Here is a 19,814-nt window from a genome sequence, read left to right as displayed (position 1 = left end):
CGGTTGATTTTTTTTGTACAAACTGTCTCAGATACTCTTGTTAAATTAGTCTTTCAATCTCTTTCTTGAGTTGCTTACATGCTTTAGATTGTGTGACCACGACTCTAATAGAAGTGACGGTATTGTTCGTTATTCCTCAAGTTCGGTTTCAAAGAGCGATGCCACTTAACAGTCTCTTCATCCATGATGGCCCTCAGAATGTTGATGCACGCCATGATGAGCAGTGTTTACTCATTTGGTTGAGGCTCACATTGTTGGTTTGCAAGCCGAGGAAGATCATGATTCCCTTGATGTTTGAACTTCCTTGATTGTGAAGTTTGATTAGTCTCCGGGATTATTCTTATGTTTGCCCCCAAATTGTGTTGATGGTCTCATCTGCAGTGATTTGTGTTTCGACACGATGAACGAGGTCAACGTAAGAGCGAATCGTCTCCTGCATTTATGATTATTAGAAAGGTCTCTGACGGAGCCTTCCATGAAAGACTCCCCTTAGTAATTCAAGATTCACTACTAAAAACTGATGAGCATCAATGGAGAATCTGCGAAAGTATTCTTTAAGTGATTTTCCCTCATTCTAGGGAATTCTTAAGAAATGGGATGAATTTTTAATGATGCTCTTTTTCACTATGAACTGCTCCGCAAAGAGTCTAACAAGCTCGTGAAGGTGTGGATAATGTCTTTTGGAATAGTGTAGAACCAAATGCGAGCTTGAATCTTAAGAGTGGCGGGAAACACTTGACAAAAAAAAGCATCAGAGGTACGCTGAATGTGTATGATGGATCGGTAATGGTCATGTTCATATAGGTTTGTTACCCCCTTCATAAGAATTAATGTTACGGAGCTTGAAGCTTGCTAGGATGGGGCCTTGGAGCACCGTCTCGGCCAAGGGAGAAGACTAATAGAAGTTACGAGGAGAGGGGAAGTGATCCCTATCTCCCGGATAGAACTTTTCTTGAATCAGGCGCCCTCATCATGAATTGAGCTATCAGTGGCGGCAACAAGAGTGGCAGGCCAAGTCTTCCATTAGTGTTGGAGGGTGATTGATCGGCCTAGCCGAGCGGGATGGATGAGTGGAACTCGTAGTAGCAAAGAGGAAGGGTTCCACCGTTGAGAGGGGGCTCGGTACAAGTAAGCTCGAGCGGGGCATTTCCCATTGACTGTTGAACTGATTGTAAGTAAGCTTAATTTGGTTATGTTGGCATTTGCTGTCAGGTTTCACGTAGGACTTGAAGGTTCTCATGCTAAGACTCCTCCATCTTGCGCATTCGATCCTTTAGAGAGGGACCCGACATGTCTTAATCAATAGGATAATGTCTTCTAGGGTGGGAAGAGGCAGAGGCTTGAGCTGACTCTGTGATTTTCCCTAAAACGGTAGGTTTTGGAGCTGGATGTTTTGTTGTTGTGAGTATTGCGTCTGATAGTCATTCGGCGAGTTTTGTAAGTCCTTCGATGGTGGGATTGTCTTTCCCATAGCCGACACTAAACTGATGTGTGTTGGAAGATTTATGGCAGTAACGTGATTAATTTGCGTTGCATGAAAGTCTAGCACACATGGGTAATTAAGTGACAGGTAGAGACATCTAATGTTTTCATGTGGAAAACCCAAAAAGGGAAAAATCACGGGGCCTAATCCTGTTAGAATGATCCACTATTCGTTGATGAGCTCACCCTTTATCTCACAAGTTGAAAAGTGTTACATAGTTCTTCTAAGAACAATTGTTGTATGCAAAAAAATTTGTTGTACAACGGTCGGAGCAATTTCAGTTAGGAGTAGTTGTTTAGAGCTCAATGCATCGTCTTCGAAGTGCTTCTTTGCACAGTGTTCAGGATAGTGCACAGTTTCTTAGGGTGTTTTGTTGCTCTGTGATATTGGTCTTTTGCCCCATGTGGTGCTTTGTTATTACACAACCTACATTGCAACTCAGTGAAGAACTTTTTTACAATAAGTAGGGGTGATTGACAATGGTCTACGGTGGACAGTGATTGCGGAAACAGGAAGCGTTCGCTGTGTTTTCCGTCCGAAACGACAATGGAATTCAGCTCTTCCTCAAACTAGCTCCAGGTCTAGCCCTTCCTCCTGTTTAAGGTCCTGGTCCCTTTTCATGAAGGGGGTATGACTCTATTTATAGGAGTGACCTCCCTGCAAATAAAAAAATAATCTAGACTAATCTATCGGACTACCCAGAGAGATTCCTCTGATTTGATGACATTTTTTTTGGACATTTATGTACATTAATGATGTTGGAATTGAGTGATTTTAGGCTTGTTTAGTTCGTCTCACTGAGATGCTCGATTCGACTAGAAGTCTGTTAGATTTGAAATACATTTGACATTCCAATTAGCCACCCGAAACTTCCAAGTGTGGTTTAGCAGCTTGATCTGGGTTTGATTTGACTCAGATGGGCAAGTTTTGGTGTGATTAGGTCTATTTCGTTGAGCCGGTCGGTTTGACTGTATGTTTACTGAAATCAGAGTTTTGAATGATTTTTAATGTGAGATGGAATGTTTATTGCTTAAAAAATGTTCTGAGATTTATGCTAATTGCCTCGAGATTCATGCCAAATGACAAAATTTGTTGACGATGTACCAATTTTAATTCAAAAGAATTAACTTGCTTGTCAACTAGTTACTATCAAGTCTAAGCTCCGGCTACTGCAGGTTGCTGAAAGGTTAAATTTAAGCAGTCTTAGCCCATTTTTGATTTCTTGAAATGCATGGGAAAGACGCAAATATGACCTTTTAACTCTTGCATTGTCCTCTAATTACCAACTTAGAATCAGACTCTAAAAGGCATGCAATTATGAGGTTCATATAAAAATAATTTCTAAGGTACTATGGAAGAGCTTATGCCCTTCAACTTATGCTCTATTTATTCCCTGTAACAAGGGCATGAAGAGAAGAAAAAAGAATACCTGCAATAACTTTTGGAGTAACATGAGGGTAAAACAAGCTTCTTAAGATGTTTTCCTACTACAAATGCTGACTGCATTTAGTAGTGGAGATACATTTTTCCTAATAGGAGCACATAAACTAATTGTTATTTATTTGAAAGGACACTAATTGAATATATATACTTTGACAGATGCATCGTGTCGGGTTGCTAGGGTTTAATCCTCCCATCGCGACTCCATGGCGATGCGGGTAGCCGCAGCGATTCGTAGACTCCTGCTTGAAGAAGAAGGGTGGGGGATCGTACCCCAGCCTCTCGCTCGTTCGCTTCGTTTCACTCTTCGGTATCGTTCGTTCGATCGCGTCATTTTCTGGATCGTCTCACGAGCTCACTAAGAAGGTAGCGGCGGATAACACAGTGTCGCGATCCTTCTTGTGACGTGCCGCTTGATCCCTGCACTGCGAATCGTGCAGCAAAAAGCTCCGGTTGAAGTCATGACTCAAACCCAGGAGCTAACCGCAGTTCGACTCTCAACTCTATGGCTTCTGTTCCTCAACCACTGATTGCTTCAGTTTTAAACCTTGGGAAGACTTCTTATGTTGATATGCTTGGCTTTGTGGGATCAATGGATCAGGTTTTTCCTTAGGTTTATCATGAATCATTTGAAGGCCGGGAGGACCGCAACCTTTTCAAGAAGAAGTGTGGGAAGAGTGGCAAACTAGCTATATTCTTCTTTGATGTTGAAATTTTCAACCTGGTTGACAAGTGTAAATTCACCCTCATTGGGAAGTTCTAATCGAGACATATGGATATCGTTCAAAAGGCTTTTGAAGATCTCAAACTATTAGGACTTTGGAAGGTTGACCTCTTTGATGGGAGACATATGATGAGACAATTATCTAAAGTAGAAGACTACGCCAATATATTATCTAAAAAGTTTATGACAATAGATGAGAAATATATGAAACTGCTTAAGTGGTCTCTTGAATTTGACCCTAGCCAAAAATCACCTATAGTTCCAATCTGGTTTACACTACCTGGCCTAAAGTTGCACTACTTCAATCACCAAGTCCTCTGTTCTATTGGAGCTGCACTAGGGAGACTTATGAAATTGGATACACCCACCTTCAATCTAACCAGGCATTTGATTACAAGAATTCTTGTTGAAAGGGATATCACACTCCCTGATGTGGATGAAATATGGTTTGGTACTGGCCACAATGGGTATTGACAGCCAATTGTTACAGAACAAAAACCTTACTATTGCAATAACTGTAAACTGTTTGGGCATACCCCTGACAAATGCTTCAAACTTCACCCACATTTGAGATTGGTAGGTCCTAACAACATCATCCATGTTGAGGAAAATATAGCAGACACTGTTAATCTTCCGGAAATATTGAATGAAAATCTAACTCATAAGGTTACTTCTCACCAAACAGATCAACAGCTTTCGCCTACCGTTGTTGAGCAGTTCTTCCTTAGATCACAAATACTACGAATTTTGTTGTAGCAGATGATAGCCGAAGTGTCTTGGAACCACCTTTTGCGAGAGAAGGTACTCTAGTTCTGAAGGAGTGTTAGGATCAATGTGTGTTGCAGGCTGAGTCAAATCAGCAGTTTACGGATCAACATACCCCCCGGGGTGAGCTCTCCATCGACCATCGAAGCATCGAAGATCCACCTATTGTTCAGACGGGACTATCTCTGGCAGATGATTGACAGGTTTACAAATCTAGGAAGTGGAAGAAAGAATGTTAGATCTCAGTAATTCTCATGATGACTGTTTCATAGTTTCGGGCGGAAGCCCGCATCTCACTAAGTTACTGGACTCCCAACCTAGATCCAGAGGAAGGGGAAGTGGTAAACGGGGGAGGGGGAGTTGGTAAACCCACCGACTACACCCACCATGATTAGGAGTTGTTTTCTAATTTTTTTTTATATTTTTTGGGATTTTGTGTTGTTTATGTCTCCTTTTGAGTAAGTTGTAATCCCTGTGAGTGTGTTCTTTGCACCCACTCAGTAAAACCTTTGTACCCTCTCTTTTATATCAATTAATTTTGCCTTTATATATATATATATATATAGACCCACACACACACACAAACACACAAACAAGAGAGAGAGAGAGAGAGAGAGAGAGAGAGAGAGAGAGAGAGAGAGAGAGAGAGAGAGAGAGAGAGAGAGAGAGAGAGAGAGAGAGAGAGAGAGAGAGAGAGAGAGAGAGAGAGAGAGAGAGAGAGAGAGAGAGAGAGAGAGAGAGAGAGAGAGAAGCATGTAATCATCATTGACTCCATCAATAGGCCCTAAATTACTTCATAACTATTGCTAAATCACATATTTCTCGTGCATACTTCTTTTAATGCGAAAGTTCCTTAGAGGGCAATTTGCTGAATTATGTGGAATCTTTGCTTAGATATTATAACATTTAGATTGTTACTGTTGATTATTATTTTTTTAGCGCTTGGTCTACTTATATCGTTACTTAGATATCAAACAATATAGATATTGCTGGTATTTAAAGTTTTGACAATTATGTTTCATTGTTAGGTTATTTTTATTTTGGAGAAAGTACGTGTCATTTGGGAGCCATTGATGGCAGCATTAACTTACAAGAGAAGCATGTGCATAATCTTGGATTCTTTTTTTTCCAGAATCACGAAAGATTTGTTGTTTTTAGATGATATGGCTGCTGAGGAGACCCTGCAGGTTCTTCTAACAAGCTTCTGTTTTGTGTTTCATGTTATCATGTAATGCTTTTCTGATGTTTTTTTTTCTAAAAATCAGCTCCAGAAACTTATCCATATGGCATTGGAGAAACTGTCATCATTATTTGATTCTGTCGCCACAGAAATCGATGAAGAGGAAAAGTCTACCGAGAAAACTTTCCAGTCATCATTAGATAAACAAATACCATCCTTACGCAAGCTCCGGAGACTAGCTGGTTTGCTTCTACTGATTTTTGTTCATTTATTGTTTCAATATTAATTGAATCGTCACAAATATTTTATGTTCATGACAGACTTGTTTGATATGCCCTTGAAATCAATCACAGCAATTTGGGAGAGCGGGGAGCTAGCCAATTATGGGTTCACCTCTTCTGAGGTAATATTAGTTCCCTTCATTATTTTTTACTATAGCTTTTTTGGATGAGAAGAGCATTCAGAGTATACGAGGCTTTTCACAACACAGCCTTTCCTCTTGCACTGCAAAGAGATCATTTTCGTGATATGAGAGGCAACTAATCCATTGTTCCAAGCCCACCCTTTGGTTATTTTAGATGATAAGCCATAACATTTATTTGATTTGTTTGGCTATTTATCAAATCACTTATGGAAGTGATATCTAGAAAATAAATTGCTAACAATCACAATCAATTCTTTCGGGCTTGTGTGGGATTAATTTTGTTTTTTTTGTTTTTGTTTTTATTTTTTCTTTTGTTTTAAAAAATATGTCTGTTTGGTGTTTTTTACATGTTTTTATTTTTATTTGAAAAAAAAATTAACCTATTTTTGAAAACACTCAAACTAACATTGAGGTGTTTTGATTGTTTTTAAAATCAAACATACCTTAATCAAACACTCCAAAAATGTTTTGTTTTAAATCAAAACATAAAAAAAAAAAAAAGAAAACAAAAAACACAAATGATCCAAACGGTCCCTTACATTTTGATCGTTTTAATGTGTATGTCAGAAAGGCATCAACACATATTTTGAGGAAATTCAACGAACTACAAGATAAAAATATGATTAAGGTTGACCATCAGAAGGAGCAGGAACCATATCATCAAAAGACCAAAGGATCCTGTTGACCAACTAAAGTTCGCTCAGAACAGGATTTGGATAGACTGAACGAAGGTTGTCCAAGACAAAAATCGAGACTTATCTAATCGAGGGAATAAACTAGTCGAACTCTCCTTCAAATATCATCGGATGCCTCACAGGAGCCTCCTAGACTCTTTAGAAGGCCCAAATTTCTCATTATCGAACATCATCGAGCCTTTCAAACAGATCTCTTATTAAAAGGGGTAGGCTACCTGCCAAATTATAGTGATTCATCATCTGCCTGATAGCCTAGTTCTACCTAGCATCATGAGTTTCCAATCCAAGGCTCAACAGTCTACAATCAGATCGAGACAACATACTGAATGAAGTCCAAATGATTGAAGGACCACCATGGCCGACCGATTTCTTCAACTCAATAGAGTAGATTGAATGTCCTTGGTTGGCCCATGGATTGCAAGTCCTTGCTGACCGAATGATAGGGTAGTCGAACCATAGACTCCTTGATTTTCTTAATGCCCAAAATATCTTGTAAAGCCCCAATAAAAGCAGGGACAATCATGTAATTTTTCACTTTATAACCCCTTGTCTATAAATATAGAGGTCTTATTATGTAATGGGGACTTTTGGCTCTCCCTTCCTCCATGTATCAAAAATATTTAATTATATAAAAGAGTCACAAGAGCCTACAAATATCTCACTTTGCACTAGAGTGGTAAATCGTGACACACTCATCTCTCTCTCTCTCTCTCTCTCATGTTTTACATTATTCCTTGGTTGTGATTCACAAGACATGTCCGGATTCAACATCATAAATGGTGCGATGAGCGTGGATCATGCCAACAATAAGAAAAGGAACACTAGGGGAAGAAGCCCACCACAGAGATACTCCCAGCATGGAGTACGTCAAGGAGTTTTTGCAGCAGCTGATTTAGAATCCGAAAAACCACGTTTCGACCTTCTTCGGATGGTCTTTGGCTCAGAGGCTAAAACCACACCCTTGAAATAGATAGTCGGCTCCCTATGATTGGAGAACTCCTGTAGGAAAAGCCAACCAATGGTGTCCCAATAACACTCGTCCGACTCCGAACGGCCAACATCAGTCCAGGCATAGGCCATGGGCACAAAGAATACAATCACCCCCAACTTCTTGCAGGCCAACCGAGGGGACCTGAGTCTAGGCGCATCCCCCACCGTATGGCGCCAGTGAGAAAATCAGTTTCAATACCTTAATTGATACCCGACTTGGCATTGAAAAGTTGCTACTATTTCAAACATTCTATACTTTTTCTGGTATAAAAATTATGTGAACTTTTCTAATGTGTTTCTTTGTCTAATCGAGACTCAAGGAACTCGTGGAGTTCACATGAGTAATGAAACCAACACTCGAGGAACTCGAACTCGAACAGTGAAGCCGACAAGGATGCCTAGACATCCGATTGACAAAACATAAAATGAAATATTTTGCAATGCTCACGAATCATAGCTCCGTTTTCAAACTTAACTGGGTATAACTCTGGAGGTAGTTTCTTGCCTAGTAGCGACAAGCTTCGCAAAGGGTACCGAGCAAATCACTGCAAAGTTGAGTTCTAGAGGTCACCTCTACGAAGCTGCGTCAAGATTCACTTATAAAATTAGCACATGGGGTATTTTGTCCAGTGCAGAGATCCAACCAAGAGACTGAGACTCAGCGAATGTAAGACAGGAGTCGGGCATCTACACCAAAAAACGACAACGACGCAAGATGTCTTATTAGTGTTCGAAAATAAAATCGGGCCAGAAGAAGGTCTAGAGGTGGTTTCCTACCTAGTAGCAACAAGTTTCACTAATGGTGCCGAGAAAATCACACCATAAACGCATACAAGCATTAAAAAGTAAATGTTCATTAAAGGTAAAAGCAAAAGAATGTTAAAAAATTTGTTGAAAGCTGTATCTCATTTTGTTTAACTTGTCAGTCACAAAAATTTCTTTTCACAAAATCTATACATTATTTTCCATTGTGTGCAAAAATAAAAAAATTTATGAGTGCAAAAAATGGAAATGACTGAATCATGCCGCCATCTCCAGACTTACCACTTTCACCTTAGGAGGTTGAAGGAGCAGAGAAGTGCTTGGTGAACTCATCCAAATCAGAATAGTTAGGATCATCCATTCTGATCCACGCAAACTCATCGATCGCTAGTTTCATGACGAGCTGGACATGATTGGCCTTGTCGTCGATGTACTCCTCCGTTGTCATCTTAGTTGCACTCTTCTTCAACAAAAGCCTACTTCCCTCCTTTGCCACTGAGAACAACCTAGTCACAACCTCTTGCTCCTCAACAGTAGCTGTCCGAGCCTCGGCCGCATTCACCTGTTCCTCAACTGCTTTAACTCGGGCCCTGAGAATCTTAGCCTTTTTCTTTGCTTTTTGTTCGGCACGACGTCAAGGTAGCTGGTGGTCAAGTGATTTATAGAAGCGAGGCTCAACAACTAATTTCGACAGAATGCAGGGGTTAATGTGGTTGCAATAATCCAATCTCTCTTCAAAACTCTCGAACGAGAGAATGTCTGCGATGGTTGAAGTGTACTTTTAGGCCCCCAGGCCGACTGGTTATCAGTCCCTCTGCATGTCAATGAGGGAAAAGTGGGAGTCTTTGGTCACGAACACTTTTGGTCGCTTTTTTTGCCGTTCTGACCCGCACAAACTCGTCGATCGCTAGTTTCATGACAAGCTGTAGATGATTGGCCTGACCGTTGATGTATTCCTCATCGTCTTCTTTGTTGTAATCTTCTCTAATAGAAGTATGTTTTCCTCCTTCGCCATTGAGAACAACCCAATCACAACATTCGCTCCTCAGCAGTATCTGGCAGAGCATCTGCTACATTCGCCCGCTTAACTATTTTTACTTCGACCCTAAGAGCCTTAACCTACTGCTCTTCTTTTTGTTCGGCCTTCTTGGCATCGAGGTAGTGGGTGGTCAAGTGATGTATAGAGGCACATAAGGTTAATGGGGTTGTAATCGCCCGACCTCTCTTCAAAACCCTCCGAAGAGAGAACATCTACAATGGTTGAAGCGTACTTGTTGGCGCCCAGACCGACTGGCTACCACTCCCTATGCATGTCAACGAGGGAAAAGTGGGAGTCCTTGGTAACAAATGCCTTCAGTCGCTCTTTTTGCAGTGGGCTTCAATCTCCCGAAGCACCTCTCTGTCTCTTTCCTGGAGGTGGTGGAAGATCGACGCCCAACTGCTCATTTGGGCCTTGCCTTTTCTTTGTCGGGCTTCATTAACTGTGGCGCTCTCTTCCTCCTCGGGTGCTTCCTTCACCGCCATCGTAGTCATGGGCTCAAGCTCGGCTTTAGCATGAACTCCATGGGACTGCCGATTGACCTCCCCTCTTGCACCAAGTAAACTATTTTTGGGTGGTTTGATCATGACCTGACGAATCATCTGAATATCCCTCGGCATCGTCCCTCAAGTAACTAGGTGTCTGGTAGGCCTCATCCTCGCGAGCCCTTGAAGGAACTGGTTTTGCATCCTCCCTTGCTTTCACTACAACCTTCGGTCGAGCCACCTTTTATCGCAGATTCTTCTATGTAGGCTCAAAGAGCTTGTCCAGTTCCCTATTTTGCTCCTCCGCATCCAAGGCCGCCCAAAGCTATGAGGTTATTGCTCCGTACTTGTCCGAATTGAGAACCTTTTTCACAACCACCCCCTCAATGTACTACACCATGGATAGTTGTTTCCCCTCAATCGTTGAAGCCAAGGATCGGATCAAGGGAGGCACTGACTTCTACATTTTGTTGACTTCGCCAGTCAGCCGGACCTGGACCCCCCCATTCTTTGGCTTACTCAACAACATATTGATACTTCCAGTCTTCTATTTTTTCCTTTGGGTCGGCCAAATGGAACTTTTGAGTCAAGCTGAAGATCACGCAGCCGTCTGCCTCAACTTGGAAGAACATGTAGGAGAAAAGCCCCTGGAACCACGAATTCTCCATCTACTTATAGCAAATCACATACGACATAATCTTCACAATTGAGTTTGGTTTGATTTGGGTGGAGGACTCACTGTAATGATTCAGGATAAATCTAAGTTCCTTACAAAGCGACAATCGAAGACCCCACTGGAACTGGTCCCGATAGAAGAACAAGCCATTCCCAAATTTGTCGGTCGCCCGACTGTCAAGACCAACAACAAGCAAATTAATCTCAACATCAAAAACACAACCCTTCTCGAGCAACACAACGTTAACCGCAAACAAAGTAGATTGCTCGGTCGCACAAAGAGTCTCAAACCACTTTAGGGACTATTTGTTTGCCATGAAAATAAAGGCTAGAAGAGTGAGAAAGGGAGTAGTCAACCAATAAAAATGAAGAAAATTAACAAAATGCGTAGAAAAATTCACTGTTACCACTTATATATTAAGGGCCAACAAAAGTTCAAACATTGCGGCAAAGCAACATGTCAACTTCAAGAACCCAAATATCATCAAAACAGAAATTGAAAAAAAAATTGAAGGCAAAAATTAAATTTTTGTGAAGGTTAATAAAAAATACGTTTTTATTCACTTAGAAATAACTTTACAAGTGAGTCCTCAGTTGCTTCAACCGAGACAAACCCCCATCAGACTAACTTCTCATACAACTCGCCCTCTGAACTTAAACCTATCTACACTTTCAGATTAGGCTTGGATCTACGAGACCAAACAGGTCAACCGAACGTTGGCCAGCTCCATCTGAAGAGCCAACAACTCCAACGAGTGCTTCAGCCTCAAGGCTGCCAGGTCCTCTCAGAGCACCTCCACCACTACATTTGGTTGTGGGGCCTCCGCTGGACCCCTCTTGTGGGTCTGTCGAGTTATCAACCATTTCCTCCTTGCTCTGTGCCCAGACCGAGGTCCCCTCAGCTACACCAAAAGTACAAACTCGGGCGACACCTGGTAGCGACCAGTTAATGCTTAGGACCACATCACCTGCATCAACAAACGAGTGCAAGTAAAAAGAAAAACTTATAATCAAAATAGATCATTATCACAAACCTAAGGCTTTATATAACTCAGACCACTAGAATGAGGGAAAACTATCACCAGGCATTGGTGGGGCATCTGCGGCTGCTCGACCAACTTCTAGTTTCAGAACAACAGGTCCCTGATCTTGCCAAGTGCCCTCCATTTTACCTTGAAGGCCTTGTTTCAGAATTGCTGACCTCTGGTGAAGGGGTAGTGAGGCTCTAGTCCCTTGGCGGGCTAAACTGACGGCTGAATGCTAGCTGCAGTAGGTGCAACGGTCGGTGCACCAGCAGATTAGTCTCATTCCTTTTGTCGAAAAAGGGTCAGCGAGTTGGAGGATGCAACCTCGTCTTCAGGGTCTTCCATTCGCTTTTCCTTGGAAGAGAGTTGCTCAACTCGCCTCACACATTCCGTTCAACCTCCTATCAATCTCTTTGTTATGTCGGGATTCTTTGCTCCCTCGGGCCAGCTCCATTCATCTCCCTTTTTTGTTTCAATCTTCTCACCCTCAGGGCAATTGCCTTCCTTCGTCTGCTTCCTCCTCTTGGACTCCTAGAGGACTCGTGACACAGTAGTCTCCAATGGCTTTCGCTAGAATTTCCTTGGTGATACGGTCTTCTAGTGTCCTCTTTCTGCTCACCATGAAGATTCTCTAGAAACCAGTAAATTAAACGACGTGCTCTCAAACAATGAAGATAACAAAAATGCCAACTGTTTCTTATTTATATATGGCCATAAACACGAAAATTTTGGGAGTTCAATTATTAAAGTACTGAATAAGAAGATAAATAAATATGGTTTTTGCATTATATTCTCTTATTCTTATCAGAGCATGATTTTAAGAAGCAAAAGAATTGCAGAACTAAATATCTGTGTTAGAAATGTGTCGGTTCGAATCTTGAAGAAATTCAACGGACTACAAGACAAAGTATGGTCAAGGATAACTTATCAGATGGAGAAGGAATCACGTCAGTAGAAGACGAAAGGATCCCATTGACTAGCTACATCTCCCTCAGAACAGGATTTGGGTTGATCGAACAAAGGTCGTTCGAATCAAAGATCGAGATTTATCTAATAGTGGGAAGGAACCATTCCAACTCTCATCCAAGTATCGCCAAACTCCTAGCAGGAGCCTTCAATCTTTATCAGAAAGCCAAAAGTTCTCATCACCAAACATTCATCAAGCTTTTTAGAAGGATCTCTTGTCAAAATGGTAGGCTACTGATCCCGATTTTATATGACAAGACGATGTATGCGATTATATTATTAATTTTTTCTTGTAATTTTTACTTTGCAATTGTGCCAAAAACTTGATCAACAGCAACAGCTAGGCAAAAGCTTGACTTTGAAGCAAATAAAAATGTAATTATTATATGTAATTATGGGATACTACGCAGGTATACGTATCGTTATCAAGTAAAATTGAATTTCTTGATTAAGCCCCGAATATCAAACCAACAGGGAAAAAAAATACAATATGCAATTAAAATCAGAAGAAATTAGATAATAGAAGAAATTAGATGAAGAAATTAGATAATAAATTTTACTTTGCAAAATATTCTTACTCAAACTATAGATGCTATAATAAGAATAAAAATCGATTCTTTTATAATTTTTGATAATTGAAAGTAAAGTAAACAACTAACTAAACTTAACTAGATATTTGTAAAATGAAGGCAATATAAATAAAATATATTTTTCCTTATTATGAATCAGTAAAAAAGTATAGGAATTTTGTCGTGGAAGTATTCAAATTGTGTTGTGTCAAATAGGAGCAATAGTATTCTTTACCCTTATTGGAGATGTTATAAAGAACATTGACTAATTTAAAGTTTGAATAGTCTTGAAAACGGGTTAGATAGGGAAGATACTAGCTCTCACTCTAGAGTTTCTTATTCTTCCTCCACCTAGGTGCTAACGTCTCGTATCAAAACCTAAAACTATAAACCAAATTGGTGGACTTAGTCTCTCACTCCAAAGTCCTCTAATTCTACACCTTTTAAAGTTTATTTCTCTATTTATTTGCACTCTATCATATGAATTATATTCTCATCCATACAATCTCATATGATTCTTACAATTAGTTGATTGAGACAATACTATCTCGGATCTTATATGTTCTCACAATAAATATTAACATCTTAAATGGCCAAATCAAAAAATAAATAAAGTACAAGATTTAAAATCATCACAACTTATTCCAACATTAAAGATTAATACTTCACACAACTTTCATCAAATCAACTTTCATCAAATATACTTCACACAACTTTCATCAAATATTTAATCACTTATTATTTTAAGGAAAAAAATAAAGAAAATTACTCAGAATTTATGGAGAAAACACGATCACATTTAAGTTTGAAAGTACAAATCATGCAAACAAACAAGAAATCTAAATTAAAATCAAATATAGTCACAAAGATAAAAACTTATCTCAAATCCTCTTCATCAAACTCTTTAAGTTTCTTTGAATCTCTTATCTTCCTTTCTTATACAATATTCTCTACTCACACCCTACAACTCTCTTCTCTCCAATAAAATATCCCAATTTATCTATGAGAGAGGCGTCGTTGGCGTGGCTATGGGAGGAATGTAGAAGTCTCTCTAGTGCGTTGAGAGAAAGGCTGAAAGAAGTTTCTTCAATCCAATTCAAGTCCTTTTATAATTTCTTAAAAAATGTCTTGGTATCTCTTCAAAATGTGTTCAAATTCAATGAACCTTCCAAGAGTTGTTTACTTTTAAAAGCCAATTGAATGTATTTTTATGTGTATTAACTATTTCCCATGTTATCACTAAGAGTTGCTTCAAACACCTCTTCAAAAATTCGTCCAAACTCATTGCATCACCAAGTAACTTTCTCTGATGCTTAAGCACGATGTACTTGACGCTTTGACGCTGCTTTCTCAGTCTTACTAGCGCTTAAGGGCCATTTTTGGGCACTTAGGCGTCACAGTTTTTTCGCACTTTCATTTTTGCTCCAAATTTGATTTTTTTTCATTTCTTTCATCATTTTTCATCTATTTGATTGTACTTGAAAAAAGAGCACACAAATGTCTTCCGTTAAAGCGCAATATCTCAAAAATAGGTATAAAAATGTGTACATAAAGACTATATTTTAGGTTGTATCAAAATCCCCCAAACTTAAAATGTTTCTTGTTCTCAAGTGACACTCCAATTATTCAAAATTAATTTTCTATACAGTGGAGGATAACATAAAAGCAAACAAACATATTAACAGAAATTTACAACTGCAACATAAAGAAAATACCTGATAGTAAATTGAAAATTTTAAACATGAAGTTCTTAAGTGAAAGTAATATTCTAAATCTTTCTAAATTCGGGATGAAATTCAACGCAGACTAACTAAATATACTAGACAAGACAATTATCACAATTATTATCACAAAAACAAAATATAACTACTCACAATAACATAAATATATCACAACAGTGTCTAACAAAATAAAACATAAATAATAATAGCAGTCTCAACTAGTACAACACAATAAAACAATAGCACAATATAACTGTACCACATAAAGTTCACATCAATATTAAAAAAAGTTAAACTAATCAATTTAATCCTCTTCATCATCATTATTATCTCAAATGGCAGTAGGCTCATATGATGGATATCGTGGAATTGAAGAGAAAACTACACTTTGGTCAGCTCTCATAAGGTTTTTGAAAGATGAGTGAAATTTCTTCTCATAATCACTGTCTTCTCATATAACTATTCATATGATCAACAAAGTTCTCTAAATTTAATGCTTTATCCGCAGTATAATTGATGTTATCTAACATCCATTGCAATAAATGTGACTGCGAATCAGAACCAAAAGTCTAACCTTGTGATGTAGATGCACGTGAGGTAGAAGCATGAGAAGTAGAAGCACCTGAACCTTTAGAAAATCCTCCTATCAATCCAAAGATCGAGTCTTGTAAATAAGACTTCACATTAACACTTGTAATGAGCTTTACAGGCTGCAGTATCTCTTCCCATCTATCGAACCTAAAACCTGCCTGCTCATGTAAAAAAAAGATCAAGGATGCGAATCCCAAACCTGCAATAGCAGCAACAACAACAGAATTAATGATATTCTCATAAATCAAAGATCCATTGTCAATCGGCTTGAACTACTGATTGCAATAGTTCAAGGTAGCTCTATCTCGAGTAACTTCACTGAGGTGGTTGGTTGGTAGTAGACGAGCAGAAATGAAGTAGTGTCACGCCTTCGATGAGACATATTTGACGTGGGAAAGTTGACTCTTCTTTCATTTGTGATCTTCCACAGTCCTCTTCCACTGGTCGATGATGATATGATCGCGTCCAACTTCTCGGTCGGACTATAATTTGAATAAAAACACAATGTATTAGGGGGCAACTGGTAGAACATATTTTCCTTGAACCATGACTTAATCTTCTTCAGCTTCAAAGAGATTAGCTTAAAACTCCCGAACAACAGAAATTACAACCACATCAAAAAAACAGCAAAATCATTCCCACTGTTGGCGAATAATCAAATCTTTCACTGCTCCACCCGAACTTTTAAAACATCTCTCAGAATCAGTTTTCTTGACTGCAGTGCGTCGCTATACCCGTCCTGAGCTCTCGTGCTAACAAATTTGCTCAAATCAAAATGGAACTTTCTTTTACTCTCATACTTGGGGCCATTTCTAAAAATCACATAAAATTCACAATAAATCTTAAATTTAACTCTAAATCACTAAACTCAACTTCTAAAAGCTTAAACTACCATTTTTATGTATTTTTCATAGATTTTTCTCAAATTTTCATCATGAATAGTGATTTTCAGCAAATCCATAATGTGCTCAAAACACATGATGAAAATAAAAATTTTTTACATAGAAGTGAAGCTTTTATCTCAAAAAGATCAAATCTAGTAAATTTGGCTTGGATCCATCAAGAATTTTCCATTTTAGAGGATGTCCTAATTCTCAAAATTGAAAAAACCAGAGGAAGAAGACGAAATCGGGGCGAAAATGAAAATTTTTTACTCAAAATTTTACTTTTAACCATTCGCGAACTGACGCTTAAGCGCGACTGGTTCGACGCTTAAGAGCCTACCTCTCAAGTTGTCCAGCGCTTAGGCGCCCGTGCACGAATTTTGATATTTTTTATTTTAAGTGAAATACACATCTAGCCTAAGTCACCCACCCCCTAAATGGTCTTATAAATCTTTAATAACTATTTTTTTCCCCTTCAACTCTCCTCTTTCTTAAATTCACCAATATTAACTAGTTCAATTCAACACAAAATAACACAAAATTTTACACACAAACTAACACTTATATTAATTCACAAACAAATGCAAACATTTGTGATACATAATTTCTAAATCCAAAGAGTTAATGGATGAGATAATTTCTAAGCACAAGCACTAAACAAACTTAACACTTAAAACACATAAAACAAACTTAACACTAACAAACAAACACCTAACACAAACAAATACTAAACTTAGAATTTAATTCCACTCTCCTTCCGGTGAAATGAATCCTGACATTTCATTAGTTTTTCCTTGGGCATTTGAAATATAAATCTGATAGAACGGACGGTGATGAAGAACTCCGGTTGAGTCTTTTTCAATCCATTTGTTTTTTAATTACATAATTTTGTCCACTTCTTCAATAAAACTTGTATGGCTAAATTGCATCTTAAATTGTCATCGAATATGCTCTAAATGTGTGTTAACTTTCATCACTTTCGCTTCAATTAAAGTCACGTCAGCCTCAATTTTTGTAATTTTCCCTGCTATTCCTTCTATACTAACGGGTAGAAAACCGTTGTATAACTTTTGCGCATTTTGACTAATGAACTTCTTCATAGCTTTATCTTTTTTCTTCATATCAATCTCTCAAGATGACATTTTCCCAAGATCTCTCCTCTTCATTTAGAGTGGGGTGTGAATTCTCTTTATTTTCTTCTATTTATAGGCTTTAGATCAAGCCTAAAACTATTAGACACGTTCTCAAACCACTAATTATGTTAAAACCCACTAAACCACGTTTAAATCTTCTAGAAATGTAATTTAACACGTTTAGTTAACTGCCGCGCACAAGCGCCGATGCTTAATTTAGCACAGGTCAGATTAACATCCAAATACTCATTCTAACATGTCTAAGTCATCTATTAAGGTCTTAGAATCATTATTAAATCATTATATATTCAAAATACTGTCAAAATTTTCTTAATCAAAAACAACAACATAACATTCAAAACAGAAACACTCAAATAACTATGGGTTGTCTCCCACAAAGCGCTTGGTTTAACGTCGTCAGTCCGACGCAATCAGTGTTTATTCTGGTTGACCCAACAACATAAGATCATTTAATTTAAGTTAATCACCTAAAAAGTAGGATTTCAGCTTGTGACTATTCACTTTGAATATTTTCTCAGCTTTAGGATCTATGATATCCACAGCTTCATAGGGATAAGCTTTTATCACAACAAATGAGCTCATCTACCTAGACTTAAATTTGTCTGGAAATAATCTTAACCTTGCATTATATAACAAAGTTTATTGTCCTTGCTCAAAATTTTTAGTAAGAATCCTCCGATCATTCAACATCATCATCTTTTCTTTAGAAATCTCAGCACTCTCAAAAGATTCAATTCGTATCTCTTTTAGGGCTATCAAAACGGCTCGTTCGTGAACAACTCATGTTCGGCTCGTTAAAAAGTTTGTGTTCGGCTCGTTTGCTACGTTAACGAGCCAAACAACCCCGTCAAACCCTCATATGCTACATTGGTTCACAAATGCAACTCCCCTTTCTACCTCGCAAATAGTCCGATTTTCCCGCAGATGTATCATAATTATGTTGCAGGGCATGAAGATTGCAATCTTATCAAAAAAGTAGAGAAAAAGGCAAACAAACTAACAATATTCTTCTCTGACGCTGAAATTTCATCTCATGCAGGAAATATAAATTTACATTAGTTGGAAAGTTCAAATTAGATTGCTCTAAGATGGAGATCATCAGGAAGGTTTTTCAAGATTTCAAACTGTTCGGGGATTGGCAGATGAGTCTTTTTGATGGAAGACATGTTATGATACAGCTGAGCATATAAGAAAATTACATAATGATTTTCTCAAAGAAATTCATCACAATTGAGGGCAAACATATGAAATTGTTCAAATGGACCTTTAATTTTGATTCCAGTCAAGAACCCCTAATTGCGCCTATTTTGTTTTCATTACCTGAACTCAAGCTTTAATTGTTTGGCCTACCTATCTTATATGCAATTGGGACTATCTTTGCAGGTAGATTTACCTACCATTCATTTTTCAAGGTCCTCTACTGCAAGGATTTTGATTGAAAGAGATATTACACTACCAGATGTAGAAGAAGTTTGGCTTGGCTCTGCTCACAGTGGTTATTGACAAAAAATGATTGTGGAACAAAAATCTTACTACTACAAGCACTACAAGATATTTAGACACCCGCAGGAGAAATATTTCAGATTGCACCCACAGTTGAGAACCAAAAGTTAAAAGCAGGAACATGCTATTAGTGCACTCCAAGTGCCTGAACGCTCTCCCAACAAACCTAATGACAGCCAACCTGAGAAGGGAATCATCACAAGACAGGAGTTGGTGTCTGCCCTTGGGATCCCTTCTCCTGACCATACTATAACGGATAATGTTCGTACCGAAAATCAAGATAGTTACATAACTCCTATTTAGGAAGCATCAGGTGCAGAGGTGACAATTCACACTTCACATATCAGACTGAGGATCACATGAGTCGGTCTTCAGATGAAGAATGACAGGTTTACAATTCTCGGCGGAAGAAGGCTGAGGACATACTCCAACTTGGAAACTTAATGGATGATACTTTCGTTACTCCTGACAATGCACGACTCTTCAAAGTTTTTTATCTGACTCCGCTACTAAAACTAGAGGAAGGGGCAGGATTAAACTGACTCATCCCTAGCTACTTGTTTTCTGCATGTTTCAATTTTTTTTAGTCTATTTGTATCTTTTTGTTGAGGTATCACTGTATTTGGTATCGTATGGATAGGGTGCCTCTATTAGGTTCTTTCATACAATATTTATGTATCTTTTCTATTTTAATAAAATCATTCCTTCAAATTTTCAAATATATATATATATATATATT

General features: G+C 38.5%; 1 protein-coding gene across 1 annotated transcript in view; it reads left to right on the top strand.

Moving 5' to 3' along the window:
* Positions 1-19,814, top strand: part of LOC110038724 (centromere/kinetochore protein zw10 homolog) — a gene marked incomplete at its 5' end in the record, with an annotated part of 89,437 nt that overhangs the window by 60,055 nt on the left and 9,568 nt on the right. The window contains 3 exons of the mRNA XM_020743618.1: positions 5,441-5,599; positions 5,678-5,834; positions 5,913-5,995. Coding sequence (XP_020599277.1) covers positions 5,441-5,599; positions 5,678-5,834; positions 5,913-5,995 — 399 coding nt within the window. The remainder of the gene's footprint in view (positions 1-5,440; positions 5,600-5,677; positions 5,835-5,912; positions 5,996-19,814) is intronic.

The sequence above is a fragment of the Phalaenopsis equestris genome, unplaced genomic scaffold (genome assembly GCF_001263595.1).
Source record: "Phalaenopsis equestris unplaced genomic scaffold, ASM126359v1 Scaffold233637, whole genome shotgun sequence".
NCBI lineage: Eukaryota > Viridiplantae > Streptophyta > Magnoliopsida > Asparagales > Orchidaceae > Phalaenopsis > Phalaenopsis equestris.
The sequence above is the reverse complement of the archived record's forward strand: the minus strand, read 5'-3'. Positions and strand labels throughout refer to the sequence as shown.